Source organism: Theropithecus gelada, chromosome 20, assembly GCF_003255815.1.
Source record: "Theropithecus gelada isolate Dixy chromosome 20, Tgel_1.0, whole genome shotgun sequence".
In the NCBI taxonomy this organism is placed as follows: domain Eukaryota; kingdom Metazoa; phylum Chordata; class Mammalia; order Primates; family Cercopithecidae; genus Theropithecus; species Theropithecus gelada.
This window is the reverse complement of record NC_037688.1, coordinates 30917221-30940695: the sequence shown is the minus strand read 5'-3', so window position 1 is coordinate 30940695 and position 23475 is coordinate 30917221. Positions and strand designations below refer to the sequence as shown.

The following is a 23475-nucleotide window of genomic DNA, read 5'->3' as shown; positions in this document are numbered from 1 at the left end:
CTCTGGCCATATCTCCTTCTCTCCCCTGGGTCCTCCTGCAGCCACAGCCTTCCCCTTCAGAGCCTTCACACATGATGTTCTCCTTCCCTCTACTTATTCATGGTGCTCACCCCCTCACCTCTTCAGTGCTTGGCACAGCAATCCACTCTCTCCCTGAGGCCTCCTCTGACTGCCCTATTTTCACTGGAACTCTCCCCTCTCCTGCCCCATCACTCCCTTGCCTTCTGTCCAGCTTCAGTCTTGCCCAGAGCCATCTGCTATATCGTATATTCTACCTCTCCAGTGAGTGTACTGCATGTCTCCCCCATACTTCCATGTCAAGAGGGATCTGCCTATCTTCTTGCCTTCTGTATACCCAGTACCTAGAACAGAGCCTAGTACTCAGCAACTACTCAACAAATACTTCCCGAAGGAAGGAAAGTTAGTAACAGAACATTCGGTAGTGATGAGGGACGGGAAATAAATCATGATATGGGGACAGAGAGACTGGAGAGCTCTTTCACATGGGGCGGGGCGGGGGGGACAGTCAGGAAAGGCCTCTATGAGGAGGGGACACTTCAGCAGAGACGTGAGTGACAAATGAAGCCATATGGATGGATGGCTGTCTGGGAGAAGTGTGATTTGGAACCTGTGGCCAGAGGGGCGCAAGGGAAGGAGAGTGGTTAGACACATGGCCAACAGATTGTGGGGGCCAGATCCCACAGATCTTGTAAGCCATTGTTAGGACGTGAGAGGGCTGAAGGCCTTCCCGAGGCTGAAAGCTGATCTTGATGTAACCTGAGTAACGTTTTAGAAAAAGCGGTGGCGGCTGTGTGGGCCATGGACTGCAGTGGGAAGAGGGAGGCCAGTTAGGAAGACACTGTTGTAGTCCAGGCATGAGACAACACAGATGTGGACTTGTGTGGGCTAGTACTTAGCCTAGCATTTAGCAAGTAGTAAGTACTTGATAAATGTTAGTTGTCCTTATCAAACTTTTGTATTAAGTACAATATGTGTAAGGCAAATAGGAAAAATTCAACATATGTTTATTCTCGTTGGTAGGGAGCCATCTAGCTATCCATATACTGATAAGGATAATAATAGAACAACATAATTTCAGAAAGTGATGAGGGCTTCGAAGAAAATAAAGCACAGGAAAGTGATAATATCAGATGGGGTTAATTTAGGTTAGAATAACTAAGGAGGTCTTCCTGAGGAGGTGACCTTTGGATGGGGACCTGAACAGTAAAAGGAGCCAGCTGGGTGAGTCTAGGAACAGAGTGTTCCTGCCAAGGGGAATTGCAAACATACAAGTCCTAAGGCAGGAGTGAGTCATAAAAAGGAATAAATAGGATTCATGAAATTGATTAAAACTGGGTTGCTAGTATATTCTTAAATAACTTAAAGAATGTAACTGGATTGTGTGTAACTCAAAGGATAAATCCTTGAGGGGATGAATACCCCATTCTCCATGAGGTGCTTATTTCACATTGCATGCTTACATCAGAATATCTCATGTATCCCATAAATATATATACCTACTGTGTACCCACAAAAATTTCTTTTTATTAAAATTTTTTTTTTTAATGGCTGGGCGTGGTGGCTCAGGTCTATAATCCCAGCATTTTGGGAGGCTGAGGCAGGTGGATCACCTGAGGCCAGGAGTTCAAGGGCAGCCTGGCCAACATGGCAAAACCCAGTCTCTACAAAAATTAGCTGGGCATGGTGGCCTGCACTTGTAGTCTCAGCTACTCGGTAAGCTGAGGCAGAGAATTGCTTGAACCCGGGAGATGGAGGCTGCAGTGAGCCAAGATCGCACCACTGCACTCCAGCCTGGGCAACAGAGTGAGACTCTGTCTCAAAAATAAATAAATAAATAAATAAAATAAAAACAAAAATAAAAATTTTAAAAATTGAGTTGTTAGGCTCTTATCTCTGCAACTGATTCTGGTTTCCAGATGGGAATGCCAGACTCAAAACTTATGCTCTCCAGACATGAGGAAGTACAAATTGCACTAAGCACACTTGATCTTAGAAAACCCCACAGAATTCAACAATGCAACAGCCTAGTCTGATTCCTACAGAGTCCTAAAGGGATAAGTACTATTTTCGCTTTTTCTTAGGAAATCAAATCCAGCCAGCGCACGTTTTGCTGGGAATTACAAACTGAAAAGCCCCTGGCACATGTGAAGACTGAGCATTAACTGAGGCGTTGAGAGCTAGAACAAAAGATGCTGCTGAATCCAGGATAAGAGGAGATCCTGAAGTGTTTGTCTCATTGTATTCTATGCTCACATACCCGCTGCTTTGTTCTAGAAGGAATTAAAAGCAGCTGTAAATAGCTTAGGAACCTAATTGAAATACTGAGAGAGATGTTTTCAGACCTTTTCAAGTTCCCAAATGAGGAAGGTTTGAAGTTTGATTCAAATTATAAATTTTTTCATAATCAATTCACACACCCATAAAAGAATATAAGGTTCTTTAAAGTCCCTTACAATGTATTCCAATCTCTGAAGTTATGCACTTAATATGACTATATTAGATTATACATCATTATATATTGCTCTGCTGGCTTACAATTAATTCAGATGCTATGACTTGGGAGGCTCTGACGGCCTGCAGGCTTAAGCAGTCACTTCAGTTGATGAACTGAACACCCAGCCTCACAAACCTGCTTTTCCTCCTCTGTTCCCTGTCTCTGTAAATGACACCACCATTTGACCAGTTGTTAGCCAAAATCCTACAGTTCAAATTAGGTGCCCTTCTTTCTCGTATCCTTCATTGATCCATCAGTAAATCCTGGCAGCTGTACAATAAAGGTATACATCCGGCTGGGCACAGTGGCTCATGCCTGTAATCTCAGCACTTTGGAAGGCTGAGGTGGGTGGATCCCCTGAGGTCAGGAGTTCAAGACCAGCATGGCCAACATCTCTACTAAAATAACAAAAAATTAGCTGGGTATGGTGGCAGGTGCCTGTAATGCCAGCTACTCGGGAGGGTAAGGCAGGAGAATCACTTGAACCCGGGAGGCAGAGGTTGCAGTGAGCAGAGATCATGCCATTGCACTCCAGCCTGGGCAACAAGAGCAAAACTCTGCCTCAAAAGAAAAAAAAAAAAAAAAAAAAAAAAAAAAAAGTATACATCCTTACTCCTTCTACTTCTCATCACCTTTGCTGTCACCACCCTCATCCAAACTTCCTTATCTTTTACCTGAACTACTATAGTAGCCTCTCCCCCTTGTATGCATCAGGGATCAGTCAGCTATGTTACAACAGGAAAAAGAGCAAAATCAGAGCAGTTTACACTAGGTAGAAGTTTATTTCTCTTGTACAAAGAAGGCCAGAGGTAGGCAGGCCAGGTCGGTTGGGTGGCTCAACAGTGTCATCAGAGACTCAAATTCCTAAATTCCTGCTCTACTATTCTAGCATGCAGTTCTCATCCTCGATGTCACCCTGTGGGGCAGAGCAATTCCTGGGACCCGACTCTTTCACAGCCAAGCTGCAGGGCAGAAGGAAGAAGGTAGAAGGGACAGGGCACCTCCTGCTGTGTCAGCTCTCTTCAAGCAAGTGCCTTGGAGTCCTACTCACATCTCATTGGCTGACACTTACACGCAGCTGTGAAGGAGGCTGGGAAATGTAATCTCTTATTTCAGGCAGAAGTGTCCAATCAAAATTTGTGGTTCTCCCTGTACACTGATGATGGGAATGTAAATTAGTACGGCCATTATGGAAGACAGTATGGCAGTTCCTCAAAAAATTAAAAATAGAACTACCATATGATCCAGCAATTTTACTTCTAGGTATATATCCAAAGGAAATGAAATCAGTATGTGGAAGAGCTACCTGAACCCCCATGTTCATTGCAGCATGTTGAATCAACCCAAGTGTCCATCAGTGGATGAACATACAAAGAAAATGTTGGCCGGGCACAGTGGATGATGCCTATAATCCCAGTATTTTGGGAGGCTAAGATGGGCAGATCGCTTGAGCTCAGGCGTTCGAGACCAGCCTGGACAACGTGGAGAAACCCTATCTCTACTAAAAATAAAACAAAATAGAAAATTAGCTAGGCATGGTGGCGAGGGCCTATAATCCCAGCTACTAGGGAGGCTGAGGTGGGAGGATTGCTTGAGCCTGGGAGGTGGAGGCTGCAGCGAGCTGAGATTGTCCCACTGCACTCCAGCCTGGGTAACAGAGTGAGACTCTGTTAAAAAAAAAAAAAAAGAAAGAAAAGAAAATATGGTATATACACACAATGGAATATTATGTAATCTTAAAAAAGAAGGAAATTCCATCATTTGTGACAACATGGATGAACTTGGAGGCAATTATGCTGAGTAAAATAAGCCAGGTATAGAGGTACAAATACTACTTGATCTCACTGATATGTGGAATCTAAAACAGTCAAATGCATAGAAGCAGAGAGCAGAACAGTGATTCCCAGGGGCTGAGGTTGGAGAATTGGGGGATGCTGGTCAGAGGGTACAAAATTTCAGTTAGACAAGAAGTTCAGGAGACCTATTATACAACATGGTTAATAACCATGTACTGTAAAATTGAAAATTGCTAAGAAAGTAGATTTTAAATGTTCTCACTACAAAAAAATTATAAGTATGTGAGGTTATATATATATTAATTTGATAATGTATATATTTATTAGCTTGATTTAGCCATTCCAATATGTATATATATATTAAAACCTCATGTTGAACACTACAAATGTATACAATTTTTGTCAATTACAATTTTTTTTAAAATTGTGGTTCTCTTACCAATGAGGAAAGAGAAAATCAATGTCAAGGGGAGGCCACTAGCTGTGATGCCTCACGTGCCCCCGCTTCAGTCTATTCTCTACTTGGCAGCCAGAGTGCTCCTAAAATGTAAGTCAGACTGTGTCATCCCTAATCACAACCCATCAGGCTGGATAAAAGGAGAGAATCAAGCATTTCTCCTATCTTTCCTGAATGGACTATACCTCAGGGGAGCTGAAAAGCTGGTGGGGGAAAGTTTTGGTTTCGCTGTTGTTACTGTTTTTAGAATAATTTCAACCAGTAAGTGCAAAATAAATTATGGAATTAGAAACTTAACCCTCAGTGATGTAGGGAATGATCTTTATTGGATCATTACAAAAACAAAACAAAACATAACAGACATTGTGTGCCTCTTGATGTAATGCACTAGGAAGTACCACATCACCTGTGAAGGATTCTTGACCAAAAAGAAAAAAGAAAAAATTAAATGAATCTAATCACGGTTATAGATCTAACTATCAGTTACAGGCAATAGGCAGCAAGGGACCATTCTAAACGACGTGATGGGAATGCAATCAGCAAACCTTGTTTGGATCTTGATTTAAGAAAACCAACTTAAAAAAAAAAAACTTTTTCTTAATTGTGAACCATTGTTGCACTTAGTACACAACGGTTTTTTTTTAAAAAACAACTTTTTAAAGTTGGTTTTCTTAAATCAAGATCAAAACTACTGACTGAATATGTGATGATATTAAGGAGTGACTGTGGTTTTTTAGGCACAACCATGGTACTGTGGTTATGCTAACTTTTAAAAAGGCCCTTATCTTTCAGAGAAAAATCATGAAATATTTACAGATGAAATTGCATGCTATTATATGGGACTTGCTTCAAAATCTACTGGGGGAAGGGGCAGAACAGATGAAGCCAGACTGGTCATGTGCTGAGATTTGAAAAGGTGGGTGATGGCAGTTCATTCTGCTGTTCTTTCTACTTTTGCATATGAGGAAAAGAAAGCCTTCCATAATAAAAATATTTGAAGTACTTTATGGTGGCTTCCTATCCCACTTTGTATGGCTTCTAAGATCCTTCACGAGCTCACTTCCTGGAATCTCATTTCCTACCATGTTTCCAACAGCTTCCTCTGCTCCAGCCCCACTGGCCTTCGCGTACTTTCCCGAGCTGACTGCCAAGCATGTTTCTGCCACAGGGCCTTTGCACTTGCTGTTCCCTCTCCTAGACAGCCCATCCCTCAGATATTTGCATGGCTTAAATTAGTTCTCTGCCCAAATGTCACCTCAATAGAGGAGTCTCCCCTTGACTTTCCTATCAGAGAAGGCTTCCTTGACTTTACTTTTGGAAGTAAGCAAAGCCCTTATCATTCCCTACCCTCTACTATGTCAATTCCTACATTAAATTGTATATATTTGTTTGTTGGTTTGTTTACTCATTGTGAAATGTAAGCTCCACGAAGGCCAAAGCTTGTTCTTCTATTCTCCATTGGATCTGGCTCAGAAAACTGGGCCTGGCACTGAGTAAATGGAAGAATATTATTTATTTTTAATATCTTTTCTGGGTACGACACTATCAAGAGTTTTTTTATAAAGAAATTTCCTAAAATCCTTGTTAGCCTTATTATCACATTATATTTATGAGGTCCATAAAGCTAAAAAGTATGGATGTGACTATCTGGAAATATGAAACAAAATAAAGAGAAACTCTTCTTAGAGAAGACTTCTTAGACATCTTACTGTTAATTGAAATGACAAGGAAGAAAGTTAACATCTAATATATTCATGACACAAAAAGGTAATTGAGCCCTTTTTACATGCTCTTACCATCTGCAGGCCAACCTCAAGTCAAAGAAACTTCTTTATTTCTTTATTTCTTAGACTAACTTTTACTTACTTATCTCACTCCACAAATATTTACTGCACCCTTTCTATGTGTCAGGCCCTGTGCCAGATACTGGGCCTATGGGGGTGATCCAGATAGAACTGGGGAGTGAGAATTTCAGGCAGAAGGAAAACAAAATCCTAGTATTATTTTTGCCAACAAAAGTCATTGATTGTGGCCACTTGTATGATACCGATATTTAAATTCAAATTGCTGGCAATATAGTTTTATTATTATTGTATACATAGATAACATAAAACATGCTCACATTTTTTATTCTTCTTGGGCTATGGTTTCTAAATTTCATGGTGACAAATTGGAAAAACCATTCTGACAACAAATTAGACATTTTCTTAAACCATAACTGAGCCACCCAGTTGCATCACTGCATGCTTTCTTCAAAGCTTGCTGCCTTTTCCATATGACAACACATTGCAAACAGATGCTTTCTTAAGTCCAAGGAAGTACTCTCTTTTGCTTTCCCACAAAATCCTAATATTTTTCATTCTCATTTTAATGGTAAAGATACAAATTTAAGAGGTCAAGAAAAATGTCAGGCTCTAGAATTGTATAGTGTTATTTTATGATGATACTGGCTATTATATTTCTACAGTATATGATATGTACACTAGGATTATTATATTAATAACACGTCCAATCATTTCTTAAAAAGTCTGAGTGAGGAAAGATAAGGAAAGCCAAAGTAAATTTACTGCACCTGTTATCTGGGCATTTGGCATTCTTAACAAGTTCCATCCCCAGGCAGCCAGATTAATAGATGACGGGGGAAAAATGTAAATTGCATTATCATCTTCGACGTGCTAATATACATGGTACTGCAAATCCAATTGAAAGAGGGCTGGCTTATTAACTGTGGCATGCTGCAATTTACATATCTCACCCTCCAGATGTGAGGAGGGTAAATGAGAATGGAGTGTGCTGAAATCAGCAGGGGATAAGAAGGAAAAAAGTATGTACTTTGGCTATCAATTTGGCCAAGTGAAGAAACACTGACATTTGGTGAAATGAATTACTTTTTTTTTTCCTAAAATAAATCTGGCTCTAGTCACTTGTTGGCCGCATTCTGGAGCAGCCCGAAAGACAGCATGCCCAACCCTAGCTGGTCATTCTGCACACTGCCCTGTCGACTTTTCAACAGTGAAAGCGAATGTAGATAACTGACTATGCCATCATCGTGTTAGCCAGCCAGCAAAATGAGAAAAAAACTCTGTCTTTGGAAATAAACTACATAGAGTTTAGAGCCAAGTCCAACACAAGATCTTAGTGTCTCCAAAACTGGATAGCTGAATTTCTCATAAGTAACCATTATCCTCACTGTATCTCCTCAAACATGCATGTAGCTTTTGATAACTTTCAAATATTTAGAAGTAAAAGTATAACAACATTTAACTTAGTTAATTTTTTTAAATTAGGGGTTCCCCAATAGACATGCAATGCTGGATAAGTGGAATGGTAAGAAAGAATAAAAGAGCTGAGCGTAAGATAAGAAGCTACAAAACACAGTGAAGCAATAATCCTCACCAGGAATGTTAGCATTTCATATTTATAAACTACATAGCAACATACTTTAAATACATTTCAACTATTTCTTTGCTGGATAGATAAACAGTAATAAAATCTCTCTCTTCTTCTGGCTTTTGATTATAGAAAATTTAAAACATGCACAAAGAAGACACATTAGCATGACAAACCCCCAGTGTACCCATTACTCAAATTCAACAACTCTTAACATTCCATTATTCTGGTTCCCTCTATACCTCTACCCACACCCTCCCCCTTCTATTGTTATACAAGTTTTTTTAGGTAAAACTTATGTATATATTGAAAAGCACAAATATTAAATGTTTTGACAAATGAATTCAGCCATGTAATCCTTATGCCAATATAGAACATTCCATCTCCAGAAAGTCTCGTGTACCCTTTTTTCAGTCAGACTAGGTGCAGATACAACGATACTTATCCAACAGAAGACATATTTTCTCCATCACAGAAAAAAACTAAGAAAAGCCACCTCCTCAAATCCAGCATGCTTTGTATTTCAAGCTGCACAAAGGATTATAATCAGCTTCCTACAGAAATGACGGTGTAGGAGTCTCACACCCACAGTAAATCCAGACCCTGTTCTCCCCACAGACAGTATTCAGATATAAAGCCTCCAGAAAAAATGAGGACTTCAACAATATGCAACAAAAAGCCCTACATCTGGAGTTATTTATCTTTTTATTTATTTCAGTAGAACCTCAAACAAAACTGTAGTTTCCTAAACACAACCTAAGATATAAATAGTAATACTACAAAGTGGCAAAATTATAACAATGGTATTATTATAATGGAAGTTTTGACCACTCACCACAAGGAGTACATACTTAACAAGCCACATTAAATTCTCTATCCTTGCTCTCCAGAAAAGTAGTAACAACAGCAATAGTAGAGGGAATACTGGTAATGATATTGACAGCAGCCGATTGGTACTAGCCGTGGGGAAGCAAGGACTCCAAGCTAGTTCTGTCTGACTCCACTGTGCTCTACTGATTCCAACCATAAGAATGCAACACAGATAAGCATGCCTGCTATTAACATGATATACAGCCTGCATTTTGTTCTGCATATTTAAGACTTGTTCTCTGTCCTCACTCCTTCAATCATGCTGGTAAAACTCTTTTCTCCTCCTCATAAGTCCCCATTTAGGCCCACAGAGAAGAAAACTTGACCAACGATCCTACTACCTGGAGAAGAGGTGGGGAGGAAGCCTCCACCCTCAGGCCCCCATACCTGCTCCTTCCCTCCTAGGAGGAACTGGAATTTCTACGACTGAGGAGAGTGAGATTGGGCTCCATTCCCCTCCCCACCACTGCAGTGGTGCTGACAGAAAATGGCCTCCTTTTTGACTGCAGGTTCTTCCTAGACTGCCTGTGAGCTGACGGTGTGAGCAGGCCAGGCAGGCCTCTGCTCTCAGCTCTAGCTTTACCATTACTGAGGCCAATACTATGATATTATGTTTGAGTCTTGGGTCTCTTTCGCAAACTAGTTAGAATCTGGGGAGGAAAGTCATAACCAACTAAGGCCCCAAACTTCCTAGAAGCCAAAATCTTTATCCTTTGTCTCAGCACTCCTCTCATGACTACCACCACCTACACCACTATCAATGACAGCACCACCACCATCTACACCACCATCACCATCACCCATCAATACTACCAATACCACCACCGTCTACACCACCACCACCACCCACCAACACTACAAATACTAACAACACCACTACCACCACCATCAGTGACAATACCATCACCATCTACACCACCACACCACCACTATCAATGACAACAATATTACCACCAACTATACTACCATACTACTAATACCATCACCATCTACACACACCACCACCGTCACCCACCACTACCCACCAACACTACTAATAGTAACAACACCAGTACCAACATCAATAACACCACCACTACCATCTATACCATCACCACCATCAATGGCAGCAATATCACCACCATCTATACTACCAACACCACCAACACTACCACCACTACCCACCACCACCACCACCCTCCAGCACTACCACCAATACCACCAACACCAACACAAATATCAACACTAAGACCACCACCAATACCACCACCACCACCACCACCACCACCACCACCACCACCACCTCTGTAAATATTCAGAATTGAATTTCAATCTGCCAGTACAAGTGTCCAATTTCTTGCCAGTCCTGGTATTACCTTGTTCTCCTCCGGAGTAAAGAGGATTCGGAATATGGAAGGCACTCCAGGAGCCACTTTGTGACTAATGTCTTTGGGGCTGATTACTTTAAAGTAAGGCGAACTTTCTTCCACAACCTTCACCAACCTTGGAATCTGCAGGGAAACATGATGATAAACACTGTGCGTGTGAAAAAGCAGAGAGTAAAACATAGACTGAAATCTCCATCAACTATTTACTAGACATGTGACCTTGGTCAGGGTTGAATTTCAGTTTTCTCAACTATACAAGGAGATGACAGTACTTATCTTTATCCCATAAAAAGTAAGCACCCACTACCTTTTAGTTTTAATTTTTATTAACATTATTGTTCTTACTAATTTTTATTATTATTGCAAGTCTTTATTCATTTTTAAATTAAATCATTTAAAATTGACTATTGGCTGGGCGTGGTGGCTCATGCCTGTAATCCCAGCATTTTGGGAGGCCGAGGCAGGCAGATCACGAGGTCAGGAGATCGAGACCATCCTGGTTAATACGGTGAAACCCCGTCTCTACTAAATATACAAAAAATTAGCTGGGTGTGGTAGCTTGCGCCTGTAATCCCACCTACTGGGGAGGCTGAGGCAGAAGAATCACTTGAACCCAAGAGGCAGAGGTTGCAGTAAGCTGAGATTGGGCCACTGTACTCCAGCCTGGGAGGACAGAGCAAGACTCTGTCTCAAAAATAAATAAATAAATAAATAAATAAATAAATAAATAAATAAATAAATAAAAATAAAAGTGACTATCTTCAAGGGCTAACTCCTTAATCAGCTCAAACGTCACCCACATAACAGAGTTAAGCTGGATTTCCCAACATTTGAGCATTTGAGAACTGCTCTGAGAGAAGAAGTCACACTTCCTGCACCCCTTCAATGGCCCATCTACGGCACATGACATGCCACCTCATCCTCACCATAACCTTTGAGCTTCATTATGACTCCCATGCTACAGACCCTTGCCCAAAGTGGTACAGCTTCACCAAGCAAAGGTGCTGCGAGTCAAGTCCCAGCCAAACTCCACCCCACCTCTCCATGGGATGGTCCTGAGTAAACACACCACAAAGCAAGAGCAAAGAGCATCAGGATATCCCCCAGCACAGCCTCAGAGCAGCTCCCAACAGCTCCATTCTTTTAAAGTCTAATTCTTCTGCTGGGATCTGAACCCAGATCAATCTGACTCTGGAGTATGGGTCCTTATCACTGTAACCCAATTAAAATAGTAAGTGTTCTGGTTCATTCTTATCCTTGTGTGTGAGAGATGGAGACACAAAAATAAGAACCTGACAGGCTCTATCTTTTGTACCCCACGACAGTGAGGAAGCAAATAAAAGGTAAACGGCACAGAAAGCATTTCTTGGGGCCCCAAATCTCTCCCCATGGTTCTTTATAAGAGTGTGAACTAAGGAAGCAGAAGAGCAGGGTTACATCAGCCACCTGGTATGAGGGTCCTGGAGTCACCAGAGGACAAGCCTGCCTTGCCTGGAGAGAACTGTCTGCTTGTTAGTAGCTGGACATTCCTAGGATGGGACCCTCTTTCCATGTGGCCAGCACTCTGGCTGCATCTTATCAAGAGATGTTGTGTCATCCATGAGAACTGAGCATCTGGCAGACAAAACTCACACATGCCCGTTACCCCGAGTTGCTATTAAACAACCACTGATGACCATTTCTTGTTTAAGGTCAGAGAGGGGTGACCAAAGGATGCTTTGGACTGTACCACTTTAGTAGCCTAAAAATATCTCAGCAAGAGTCAAAAGTAATATAGAAATGGAAAAAGGGAGTCAGAAGTGAGAACTGAAGTGCATGAAAAGACAGAGACCTCCTGTCTGTGCAACGCACCTCTTCTGGAGGTCTAGGAACACAACCTTGTGCACCTCCGGTTCTTTTCCTTCTCTTTCACTTCTGCCCATGAGCTTCTCTTACTAACGCTACTGCAGAAAAAAATGAAACAGACTATTTTCTCCAGAGTCTGGCTTTGCTGTCACTAAGTCACCCCATTGATCTCTGCAAGGCATCACTGATTCCCTTAATGAGCGGCTGTACCAAATATAACTGCAAGTCTTCCCATTTGCTTTGGATTCTTGCATAGTCTTCACTTATTTTCCATTTTGTCTTATAAGTAGAATTTTTTGTCTCCACATTCTTAGACCCCTGAAAGTATTCCTCCTTGTCTTTACGCCCAAATTTCCCATCTCTCCAATGCTTTCCTCCCCATCTTATTACTTTTCACACTCAAGTGTGCTTCATGCTGAACTTCCGCATTACTCTTTCTTTCATTATTGTTAAGTGTCAAGAAACTCTTCAGGCATTTAATATCTTTTCTTGAAAGAAACCCTAATTTATCTCTAAAGAAAAAGTCATAAGGCTGAAAAAGAAATCTTCCGTTACAATCGCAAAGAGACAAGACAGACAGTGAGAGAAGCCTTCCAAAACCGACTGTAGACAAACTCTGAAGGCTATCTTCTGTAGAAAGGAGAAGACAGAAAAGAAGGAAAGGGACCTACATTTTTTAGAAGTGAAAAGAAGGGGTTTTAAAAGGTACAACTTGCAGAATATAAATGCATTGGAGAATATAAATATAAATGCTTGGCCAGGCGCAGTGGCTCACACCTATAATCCCAGCACTTTGGGAGACCGAGGTGGGTGGATCACCCGAGTTCAGGAGTTCGAGACCAGCCTGACCAACATGGAGAAACCCTGTCTCTACTAAAAATACAAAATTAGTTGGGTGTGGTGGTGCATGCCTGTATAGTCCCAGCTACTTGGGAGGCTGAGGCAGGAGAATCGCTTGACCCCGGGAGGTGGAGGTTGCAGTGAGCCGAGATCATGTCATTGCACTCCAGCCTGGGCAACAAGAGCAAAACTCTGTCTCAAAAAAAAAAAAATATATATATATATATATATATACACACACACACACACACACATACACATACATATATGCTCAACAACTGCAGTTCTCAGGAGTAGAGTTTATATCTTGAATTGGGGAAATGGTGTCTCTAATGAAGACTACATAAGCATTAATAGTAATTTCCCTGTCTTAAGTAAAAACCTAGCCCAATTTGTCATACATGAGAACCCTGTGACATTCATCTGGTCAATCCTTTAATCAACAAAAGTTAGTGCACATGTTGGGAGTTCACTACTTGTGAGGCACTGGTTAGGACTCAACATATAGCAACAAACAGATACAGCCTTGTCTTCATTAAGTTTACAATCAAAGAACATGTTTTCATACTATTTTCCTAAATCTATCAAATTAAATAACTTATCAAAGATCCCTCAAGATCCCACTTTACTATAACCGATTCTCATATATCCTGGAAGAGTTCACCTACCCCAGTGAACATACTCACTTTGTCATTGTTCCTCAAAATCAGTGGAACTTCATAGACTTCACAGGGAGTGTAGTTCTGAAATATAATTTCTGATGGAAAGGGCTGGAATAATGCCTGATCCAGGTCAATTCCTGAAAACTGCAATTGAAAGAGTAAATTATTGTTATAGTCACACATTGACAAAAATGACTGGGGAAGATAATACTACATAGATCTATGGATATTAAAACTAAACATGCGAAATATTCAAAAAGAAATCCATACCCAGGTACATCATTGTAAAAGCACTGAAAACACAGGACAAAAGAATGTGTAAAAGAAACTAGAGGGAAAAAATAGAGTATTTAACTTTCAAGGAGCAAAAAGCACATGCCTACTTTTCAACGTAACACAAGTCAGAAGGCAGAGGAATAAAACGTTTTAAATTCTGAAAAAAAAACTCTGCAGGCATAGTATTTTTTACCTGGGGAAAGTCCCTTCAAAAACAAAGTTTGAATAAACACATTTTCAGAGAAATAAAAATTGAAAAATGCTGTCACCAACTTCTAAAGAAAATACCAAAGGGTATTCTTTACGGAGATGAGAATTTCTCTTAGAAGTTCAGTGATACAGGAAGGAAAGGAGAGTAATAAAGGGGTAAATATGTGGTTACTCTAAATGAATTCTCATCATACAAAATAATAATACAAATAACTAGCTTACTAATGGGATGTGTGCGCTGGTTGGGCACTGCACAAGAGAACCAAATTGGTCTTGCACCCCTCATTTCCTGTTCTATTCTGATTTTCACAAAGTACTTGCTTTTTATTTGACCAACCACTGAGGAGCTAGGTTTGTAAAGCATGACATCAACAAAGTGTATAGTATCATCTAAAGCTGAAACTATGAATTACCCCAAGCTAGTAGCCTATTTAGCATCCAATCGATTTTGGGTATTGCCAGGTTTCCCCTGAAAATTCAGACTATCTGATGATGCCCTGCGAGTTCAAGGTTGCACCCTGGGGCACCTTGGCACACAGTCTGAAAACTGTAGCTGTAAGTATCCATCTTAATAAGTTAGAATAAATAGCAAAATAAATCCAAAGAAAGAAAAAAATTGACATGACAAAAACAAGAGAGGAAATTAATGAAATAAAAGTAACTGTACTATAAAAACAACAAAGCAAACTTCAGGTCTTTAAAAAGATTAATAAAATTGATGAAATACCTAGTGAGTTTGATCAAGAAAATAAGACAAAACGCACAAAGAACAAATACAAAGAATGGAAATGGGAATATTACAATAGAACCTGAACTCAGTAAAAAGCTAATAAATAACTATTATGTCAATAAATGTGAAAATATAGGTAAAAATACAAACTCCTAGAAAAATACAATAAAAATGTATCAAAACTGGCACAAGAAGAAACAGAACATCTGAATAGCTCTAAAACTATTACAGAAATTAGATTTGTAAATAAAAACCTTTTACAGAGAAAACTCCAAACCCAGACAGCTTTATAAGAAAATTCTACCAAACATAAAAGAAACAACTCAAGTATTATAGAAACTGTCCCAAAGAAAAGAAAAACAAAAAATGAAATGTCTTCCAACTCATCTATAATGTTAACATAACCTCCTTTATATACCTGAGAAAGACACTAAGGGAAAAGAAAACTGTAGGCCAGTCTCATTCATAAACCATAGATAGATAGACAGATAGAAGAAACAAAGAAAGAGAGAGAGGAAAAAAAAATTTGCAAACTGAAACTAAAACTGGTACCAGCACTATATAAAAATGATAACACATCATGACCAAGCTGGGTTCATCTCAGAAATTCAAGGTTGTTTTAGTACTAGAACTCAAACAAGAAGAAAGAAAACTGTCACTTTCCCCAGGCAAAGTAATTGTTTATTTCGAAAATTCAAAATAACCTACAAATAAATCATTCTAATAATTCTCTTATTAGAATTAATAAGTGATTTATCAAGGTCACTGAGTACAAGGTCAACATACAAAAACAAATTCTATTTTTAGGTACTAGCAATGAACATTTAGGAAATGAAATTTATAAACAATGTTACTTAAAATACTATCCTAAAATGTAAAACACACAGAAATAAATCTAATGAAAGATGTGTAAGACCTTTGTCCAGAAACTAAAAACATTATTGAGAGAAATTAAGGAAGACCTAATTGAATGCAGGAATATACTATTTTCATGAATTAAAAGACTCAATATTTTCAGGATGTCAAATACTCCCCAAATTTATCTAAAAATTCAATGCAATATATTTTTTAAAATCCCAACAGATTTTTTTTGAAACAAAAAAGCTGATTGAATTTACATGGAAATGCAAAGGAACAAGAATAGACAAGATACATTTGAAGAGCAAGATAGGAGGATTTGCTATATCGTGTAGCACAACATGATAATTATATTATTACATATCATATACTGTTACTTACCACAGTAATAATAATGAGATGTTAGCACAAGATTTATCATAAAAATAAATGTACCAGATTAGAAAGCCTCCAAACCAATTATTAAATATATGGTCACTTGATTTATGACAAAGGTAACACAGGTAATCTACTTCTCACATCATAGGTTAGTTTTCTTGATTATATAAGTGGAATAATACAGTATATACTCTTTAATTTCTGGCTAATTAAATTTCTGCCATGAAGCAATCAGTCTTAACTACACCATTTCACCATAAGCTCAAAGAGCATAATGGAAAAAAAAAAATCAAAGAGCACAAAGCAAATATTTAAGAATGTAAAGAAGTGAGCAGTTAGGAGAGATTAAAAATTCATGTCTTCATTCAATAAATATTGAGTTTCCAACATGTGCCACGTTCTTTTTTGTATGCTGGACATAGTGAATAAAGCAAGAAAAGCCCTAACCTCATGAAGTTGACATTCTTGAAGCTCAAGTGATCATACAAAAAATATAGAAATACAGAACATAAAGTCAGGTAGTGAAAAGGCTGTGTAAAAAAGCTAAAGCAGGACAAGGAGGTAGGGGACTGGCAGGTAGCTGCTCTTTTAGATAGGCAGTCAAGAGAAGGCCTCTCTGAGATGACTTCTAAGTAGAGGTCTGAAGCAAGTCACGCTAAGATTTTAGAATAGCACTCCAGTTAGAAGGGAAAGCAAGTGCAAAGTCCTTCAGGTGGAAATTGTCTTTGAGTGTCTGAAGAGCAGCATAGGGGAAATGCAGTGAGAATGAGAGGGAGAAGAGTAGAAGGCAAAGAGGCTCACGTCTGTAATCCCAGCACTTTGGGAGGCCGAGGCAGGCAGATCACGAGGTCAGGAGATCGAGACCATCCTGGCTAACACGGTGAAACACCGTCTCTACTAAAAATACAAAAACAAAATTAGCCGACTGTGGTGGCGGGCGCCTGTAATCCCAGCTACTCGGGAGGCTGAGGCAGGAGAATGGCGTGAACCCAAGAGGCGGAGCTTGCAGTGAGCCGAGATCGCGCCACTGCACTCTAGCCTGGGCGACAGAGTGAGACTCCGTCTCAAAACAAAACAACGACGATACAACAACAACAACAAAAAAGAAAGCAAAGAGGTCCGTGAGGGAGGCAGGACTAGATGGTACAGGACCTTAGAGGTTATGGCACTGAGTTTAGATTTTATTATGTGAGTAATGGGACGTCACTGGATGGTTTTAAACATGGAAGTAACATGTTCTGATTTACATTTTAAAAAATCACTCTTACTGCTTTGTGATAATGGGGGCGGGGGAGAACGAGATGGAAACAGGGAGGCAATTTTGATATTCTAGATAATGGTGGCTTAAACTGGAATGGTGGTGGAGAACATGGTGAGAAGTGGTATGATTAAAGATACATTTGTGAAGGCAGAATTTATAGCACTTATCACTGGATCATAAGATGTAAAAAGAAGAGAGGCATCAGGAATACAACTCCAAAGTGTTTGGTCTAGGAAAACAGATAAGTGGGGGTATGAAAAGCAGGAGGAAAGAGACAAAGAGGAAAGATAAGGCTTTTAGAGATGGAATGTAAAGTTACAATTAGATCTTAAATATATTAAGTTTGAGCTGCCAACCATACATTAAGCTGACCATATGATCTAGATTTCAGGGGATAGACAGTGGCAGGAGATACAGATATAAAAGTAATCATCAAAAAGTAGAATTTAAAGCCTTTTTTTCTAGAAGAGGTCACCTAAGGTGTGAGTCTAGAAGAGAAAGAAGTTCAAGTACCAAGTACTGGGAGCTCTAATATTTAGTGATCAGAAATGAGTGAATAATCCAACAAATAAAATAAGCAAAAATCAACCAGTGAAAAGTAGGAAGAAAATCAAATGAGTATGCCAGGTCAGATATAAGTGAATAAAAGGGTACAAAAAAGAGATGCTCACTGTATCAAATGCTATGAGACAACATGGAAGCAATATGTTCTGATTTACATTTTGAAAGTTACTTTTACTGCTTTGTGATAACGGGGGCAAAGGGAGAATGAGATGGAAACAGGAAGGCCATGTCAGTATTCTACATAATGGTGGCTTAAACTGGAATGGTGGTGGAGGAAGTGGTGAGAAGTGGGATGATGAAAGAGGTCTGTTGAACCAGGTCTGGTCTGGTCAAAAATGAAGCATAAAAGAAATATATACATAACTCAAAGTAAGGGACACAGAGGATAGCCTAATGAATGTAATGACAATGCAATGGAAATGAACAGAAAGTTAAAAATGAATAAGAGAGGAAATGCAAGCTTTAGAAGAAGGGCAGACAAAGAAGGTCCAACATATTCATAATTGAAAAATGATATGAAAAAATACTTGATAATTCAAGAAAAACTTTCTAAAAATAAAATAAAGGCCCACAGTACCTCAGGAAAAATGTAGTAGTATCCTAATACTGAACTTTAAATAATAACAATCAATCTTTGGGCACATGAGCTCAAAGATTAACTTATAGGGGGAGAAATCAAGCTGGCTTCTGACTTCTACATACCATTATTTAAAGTCAGAAAGTCATGGGAAAAATGCCTGCAAAACTGTTATGACAATTTGTGGCCCAAGAATTTCATAAGTAACAAATCTGCAGTTCAGTATAAAGGCAAGACACAAATATTATAAAACACAAAAAACAAAGAAATACAGTCTTCATAAGCTCTTATTGAAGAAATTAGTAGATGACTGTCACCCATCTAAGAGATAAATGATTAAATTTCAGAATATAAATTAAAAATAACCAACTAAATTAAAGAGGAGAGGAGAGGAAGTGTAATGTAAAGTATCTGATTGCCTCATCCTTTATAGCAGAGTCAAAACCCATTAAAATACATACACTAGTAGTACACATGAAAAACTCCGCATAGCCTGATATGTGTTATGCTTTCAAAAAAGAGGAAATGGCCCTTAATTAGAAGAAATGTCTTGGAAAAGACCACGTTCCCTCCCCTCAAATTGGGAGGGTGGTTGTGGGGAACAGACAAAGCAATAAAAAGTTAGCAATGCTCAGAACGGTGAAGTTTATGCAAATCCTAGACAAGGGAAGCAATGGTGTAGCAGTAAGAGCAGACAAGCCTCACTCATTCTTCATGAGGAACATAACATTGAAAAACTCTCAGGAATTTTCAGAGGAAAATTCTGCAGAACTCTTTGAGAAGAGGTTAATCTCCTCAGCAGCCCAACTATTGGAGGTTCATACCATAATTTTTGCATTAAAAGTAAAAGATTTTAAAAAGTAAAGTAAAGACACATTAAAGTAAAAAAAAAAGTAAAGATACATTTCTGCCTTCACAAATGTATCTTTAATCATACCACTTCTCACCATGTTCTCCACCACCATTCCAGTTTAAGCCACCATTAAAATTGTTAAATTAATTAACAGTTTAGTTAATTGTTAATTTAATTAAAATTTAATTAATTTAATGTTTTTAATTTAATAAATTAATTTAAAAATAGGAAACCAGAACTTTTATAATCATATGCTCCTAAAGCCTGGAATGTATGGTTTACATTCGAATATAGAAACATGATAAAATCGCTATTCTTTGGAGACTAAAAGGATATGTCTGTTATTGGAAATGAGCCAGAACAGACAACGAATGCCTACTTTAATTAAAAATTCCAACTCCTTCTTTTCTAGTGGACAGCTCAGATAAGGAGAGATTATTTGTTACACTAAGATAATAACTTAATTGGGCTTGACTAATAAAATTCTTAGAGTTACTCCTACCCTGTATAAACTATGGTGTCAAATAGTATTCAGAAATAGCTAAGAAAGAAGTGTGACTAGTCAAAAGTTATTTTAAAAGAGGTTTGCACTTATTTATTGCAGTCTTCACCATACCAAATCAAAGATATGAAGATATTCAGAGGCAGAAAAGGAGGACTGAAAACAAATCCAATAAAGGATTAGGTAGCCAGGAAACAAATTTTACTTAGTTATTGTTCTGGAATTTTCATGTTGTGCCAGGGCCCACTTTATATGCAAGTATGACAGAGAGCAGCTACCTTCTGATGTGTTGTTCCCCCCATATCTAAGAGTTCGATGATCTGTGGTCGGCACATCAAACGTGTTTTTGCCAGTCTCTGCTCGGTGGTGAGGGACATTTCCTTCAGGAACTCTGAGGGTGTAAGCTAGAATGTAAAACAATAAGAACCAAAGATTCATAAGTGGTTGTACTGAAAAAGTATTTTCATAAGTACCAGTAATTAATAATTTGTGTTTGCAGCTTTCAGGATAATTCTGGAATGCCACTAAGTTCCCTTATAAAATATTTAAAATAAGTAAATTATATAAGAGAAGTACCCATCCACTTTTGAGGTCTTTGCACAGTAACTGAAAATGACATGTGGTTGCTGTTTCCTTATGATTCTAAAGGAATCACACCAAAGAACCTGAGAGAAAAAAGTCAAGAAATTGCACAGGAACATGTCCAAAGAGCTTAACATTTATGCTCAGAAGAGGCATCTGTGCATAAAACTCTCAGTTTGTAAAGTCACTCAAGGGCTTCAAAAATCAGGAGTTTGAAATACTTCTGTTTCTCAACTAACATTACAATATGTAAACAAAGCTTTTGGGTGTTTAACTATGATATGATGTTAGAGAGAAATCTTATAAAATTGCAAAGATCTAGGAAGTGTGACTACATCACTTAGGAATGAGTTTGAACTTTAGAGACATCACAAGAGCACATTTAGACCTCACTTTGAAAGAGCTCTGAGCTAATCAGCAGATCCCACAGTCACATTCACACACCTCAGTAAGAAGACAAAATGCTTTTACCCTTTCCAATGTTGTGAGAAAAAAAAAGTAACCCAGCATTTAAATAAAACGAACCCAACAAGGGATTAGTTACCCAGAACCAATGATAGTTATTGTGGTTCTAGAATGTTCCTGCTTTATATGCAGGGAGATTATGATCATTGGCAGCTACATAATGCTTAAGTATATGCCAAGACTTTTTAAAAACATTTGAGGGTATATAACTTAGCTGATTTATGTTGCCTTGGGTTAAATACAATGTATTTTACGAATGCTTATTTTTCTACAAATTTTATTGCTGTGATTGAATCCATTTAAATGAAGGTATATTTCTAATACAGCTTTCAACTTGGTTAAGTTCTTTTTGATTGGAACCCAGATAAGGATAATAAAATATTAAGAGGTATCAGCTATATTGTGATTTAAATTAAAACAATTAGGTCTTACAAGCAAAATGCCAGGAGTTTCTTTAAATATGTACCAACAACCACCATAAAAGAGAATAATGATTGATTTTATTTCTCTAATTGGAACGCAACTTAAGATTAGTTTTTAAAATGTAGTGAATACTATCCCTGGCACTATACATTTTTACTAATATTTTCTATAGCATGTGGTTCATAATTAAATTATCACCAATCATAAATAATTAAAGCTATAAATACGTTTTATTTTAAAGAATAGGAAAAATACATATTTTTCTTAAATACCACTTAGTCATTGTAATGCTCTGTGTTCTATAAATATACAAACAAAAATTACTCTTGACAATCAGTAGGCAGTAAATAATTAGGTTGAATCCTATGAAATTCTGATATTTGACTGTTTTTGAACTAAACAAATGACGGTTTGTCATGGTGCTACCTAATATTTAGAAAATCTTAAGAGTTCATTTGTAAAGTCTCACTTCAACTGATTAAGCAAATCAAGCCTCTACTCTGAAGTATGTATGCAATTTCAAAACTTCTCAGACTTTAAAAGGTACCTACACTCTGCAGAAAGCTACCATTATAACTAAATTGATATTAATCAGTCAGTAATTCTGTTTGGCATTCTGAGAATGCCAAATAGCAATTGTCATTCTCCTAAGGAGATTGCATTAAGTATTTTACATATTAATTCCCTGATACACTACCATTCGGTTTACTTCTTCTTCTGTAACCACCTTTGGATTCAGGGGTGGCAAAACCTTGCTTTGAAATCCTTTGAACATATTGACCAATCCCATCCGAACAGCCCCCATGGACTCCTCAAGTCTTCTACTTGTCATTTTTAGTAATTTTTTTTCTCACCTAAGAGTGAAAAAAAAAAAAAAGTCTTAGAACAAATACAGTTAATTTCTGAATACAGGTCACAATTTTTTTTAAGCTTTTTCAAATACAGGAAAGTTTAGAAAATACTGATCTTCCAAAATCCAAATGCTTGGAACAAATATCTTAACAAAGGATTCTATTCCATGTGACTTGATTTATCCTCCTCCCAAGATCTAGAATCCATTTTAGACAAAATAAGGGATTCTAGACTAAGCTCAGGAAGACATGGAAATACGAGTTATTTCTACATTTTGCCCCTTTTATCTTCCCAATGAGAAAAACAAACGCTGCCCAATTAAACATACTAAATAGTTTGATAATTTATCTACATATTTGAAAGCTCTCTCTTATGAGAATCAATGCTTCAAAAAGAATAAACACAAGGTCACAGGCCTTCACAGCTGGACAGAGTTCAAAATAGCATGACATAAGATGGGGAAAGGAAATTTCTGGGAAAAGTTTTAAAGCTTGTAGTCATAAATAAGCCAGTGAATAGCCACCCAATATCTCTGAATCAAAGAAATATGGCATCTCCCTTTTGCATATTCTTGTTCAGACTTCTGGCAGAACACTTACAACTTCAGAAAACCATCTATGACTAGGTAGGGATTTCTATTTTTATTAATAGCAGGCTAGGTTATCCAATCATTGTGCTAAAAATTAGAACTAACTATAAATTCTTGATAAAATATCAAATTAAAAACCCTAAAACCATTAAAAAAAAAAAAAAAAAAAAAAAAAACCTCACAAGACAGTAAGGAAGTACCAGACCAAGACATAGGAGGAAGAGCTGTATAAAGGAAAGTAGATTTGAAGGAAAATATAATAAGGCACACTGAAATAAACCAGTAAAACACCAAAGGAAATTAATATGAAATTTTAAAAAAGGAAAAAGAGGTAATTATGGCAGAAAGCCTCTAAGATGGCAATTGGTGAAACAGAAGACAGTCAAAGAAGATCCAACATGCTATAATTGGAGCTCATTAAGAAGAAAATAAAGTAATGGAATGAAACTAATATTGCCCTACCTTTGGACAAGTTGGTAAGAAAACTCAGGTGTTCCCTCCTCTGGTACCAGTGGAAAGTTCAAACAACACAAGGTCTAGACTGCAGAAGAACTATTATTATAGCCCCAACCTTAACCACAATAAAAGCCAAACCAGTATCTTTTCCCTATTC

The 23475-nt window shown here is 38.1% G+C and overlaps 1 protein-coding gene across 1 annotated transcript in view; it reads right to left on the bottom strand.

Annotated features, from left to right (window-relative positions):
* The window catches only part of HYDIN (HYDIN, axonemal central pair apparatus protein), a 421369-nt gene that overhangs the window by 356822 nt on the left and 41072 nt on the right, over positions 1-23475 (bottom strand). The window contains exons 3-6 of the mRNA XM_025370321.1: positions 22119-22275; positions 20230-20355; positions 13767-13886; positions 10384-10518 (exon numbers count right to left, since the gene is read on the bottom strand). Of these exons, the coding sequence (XP_025226106.1) occupies positions 10384-10518; positions 13767-13886; positions 20230-20355; positions 22119-22253 (516 nt within the window). The 5' untranslated portion in view covers positions 22254-22275. The remainder of the gene's footprint in view (positions 1-10383; positions 10519-13766; positions 13887-20229; positions 20356-22118; positions 22276-23475) is intronic.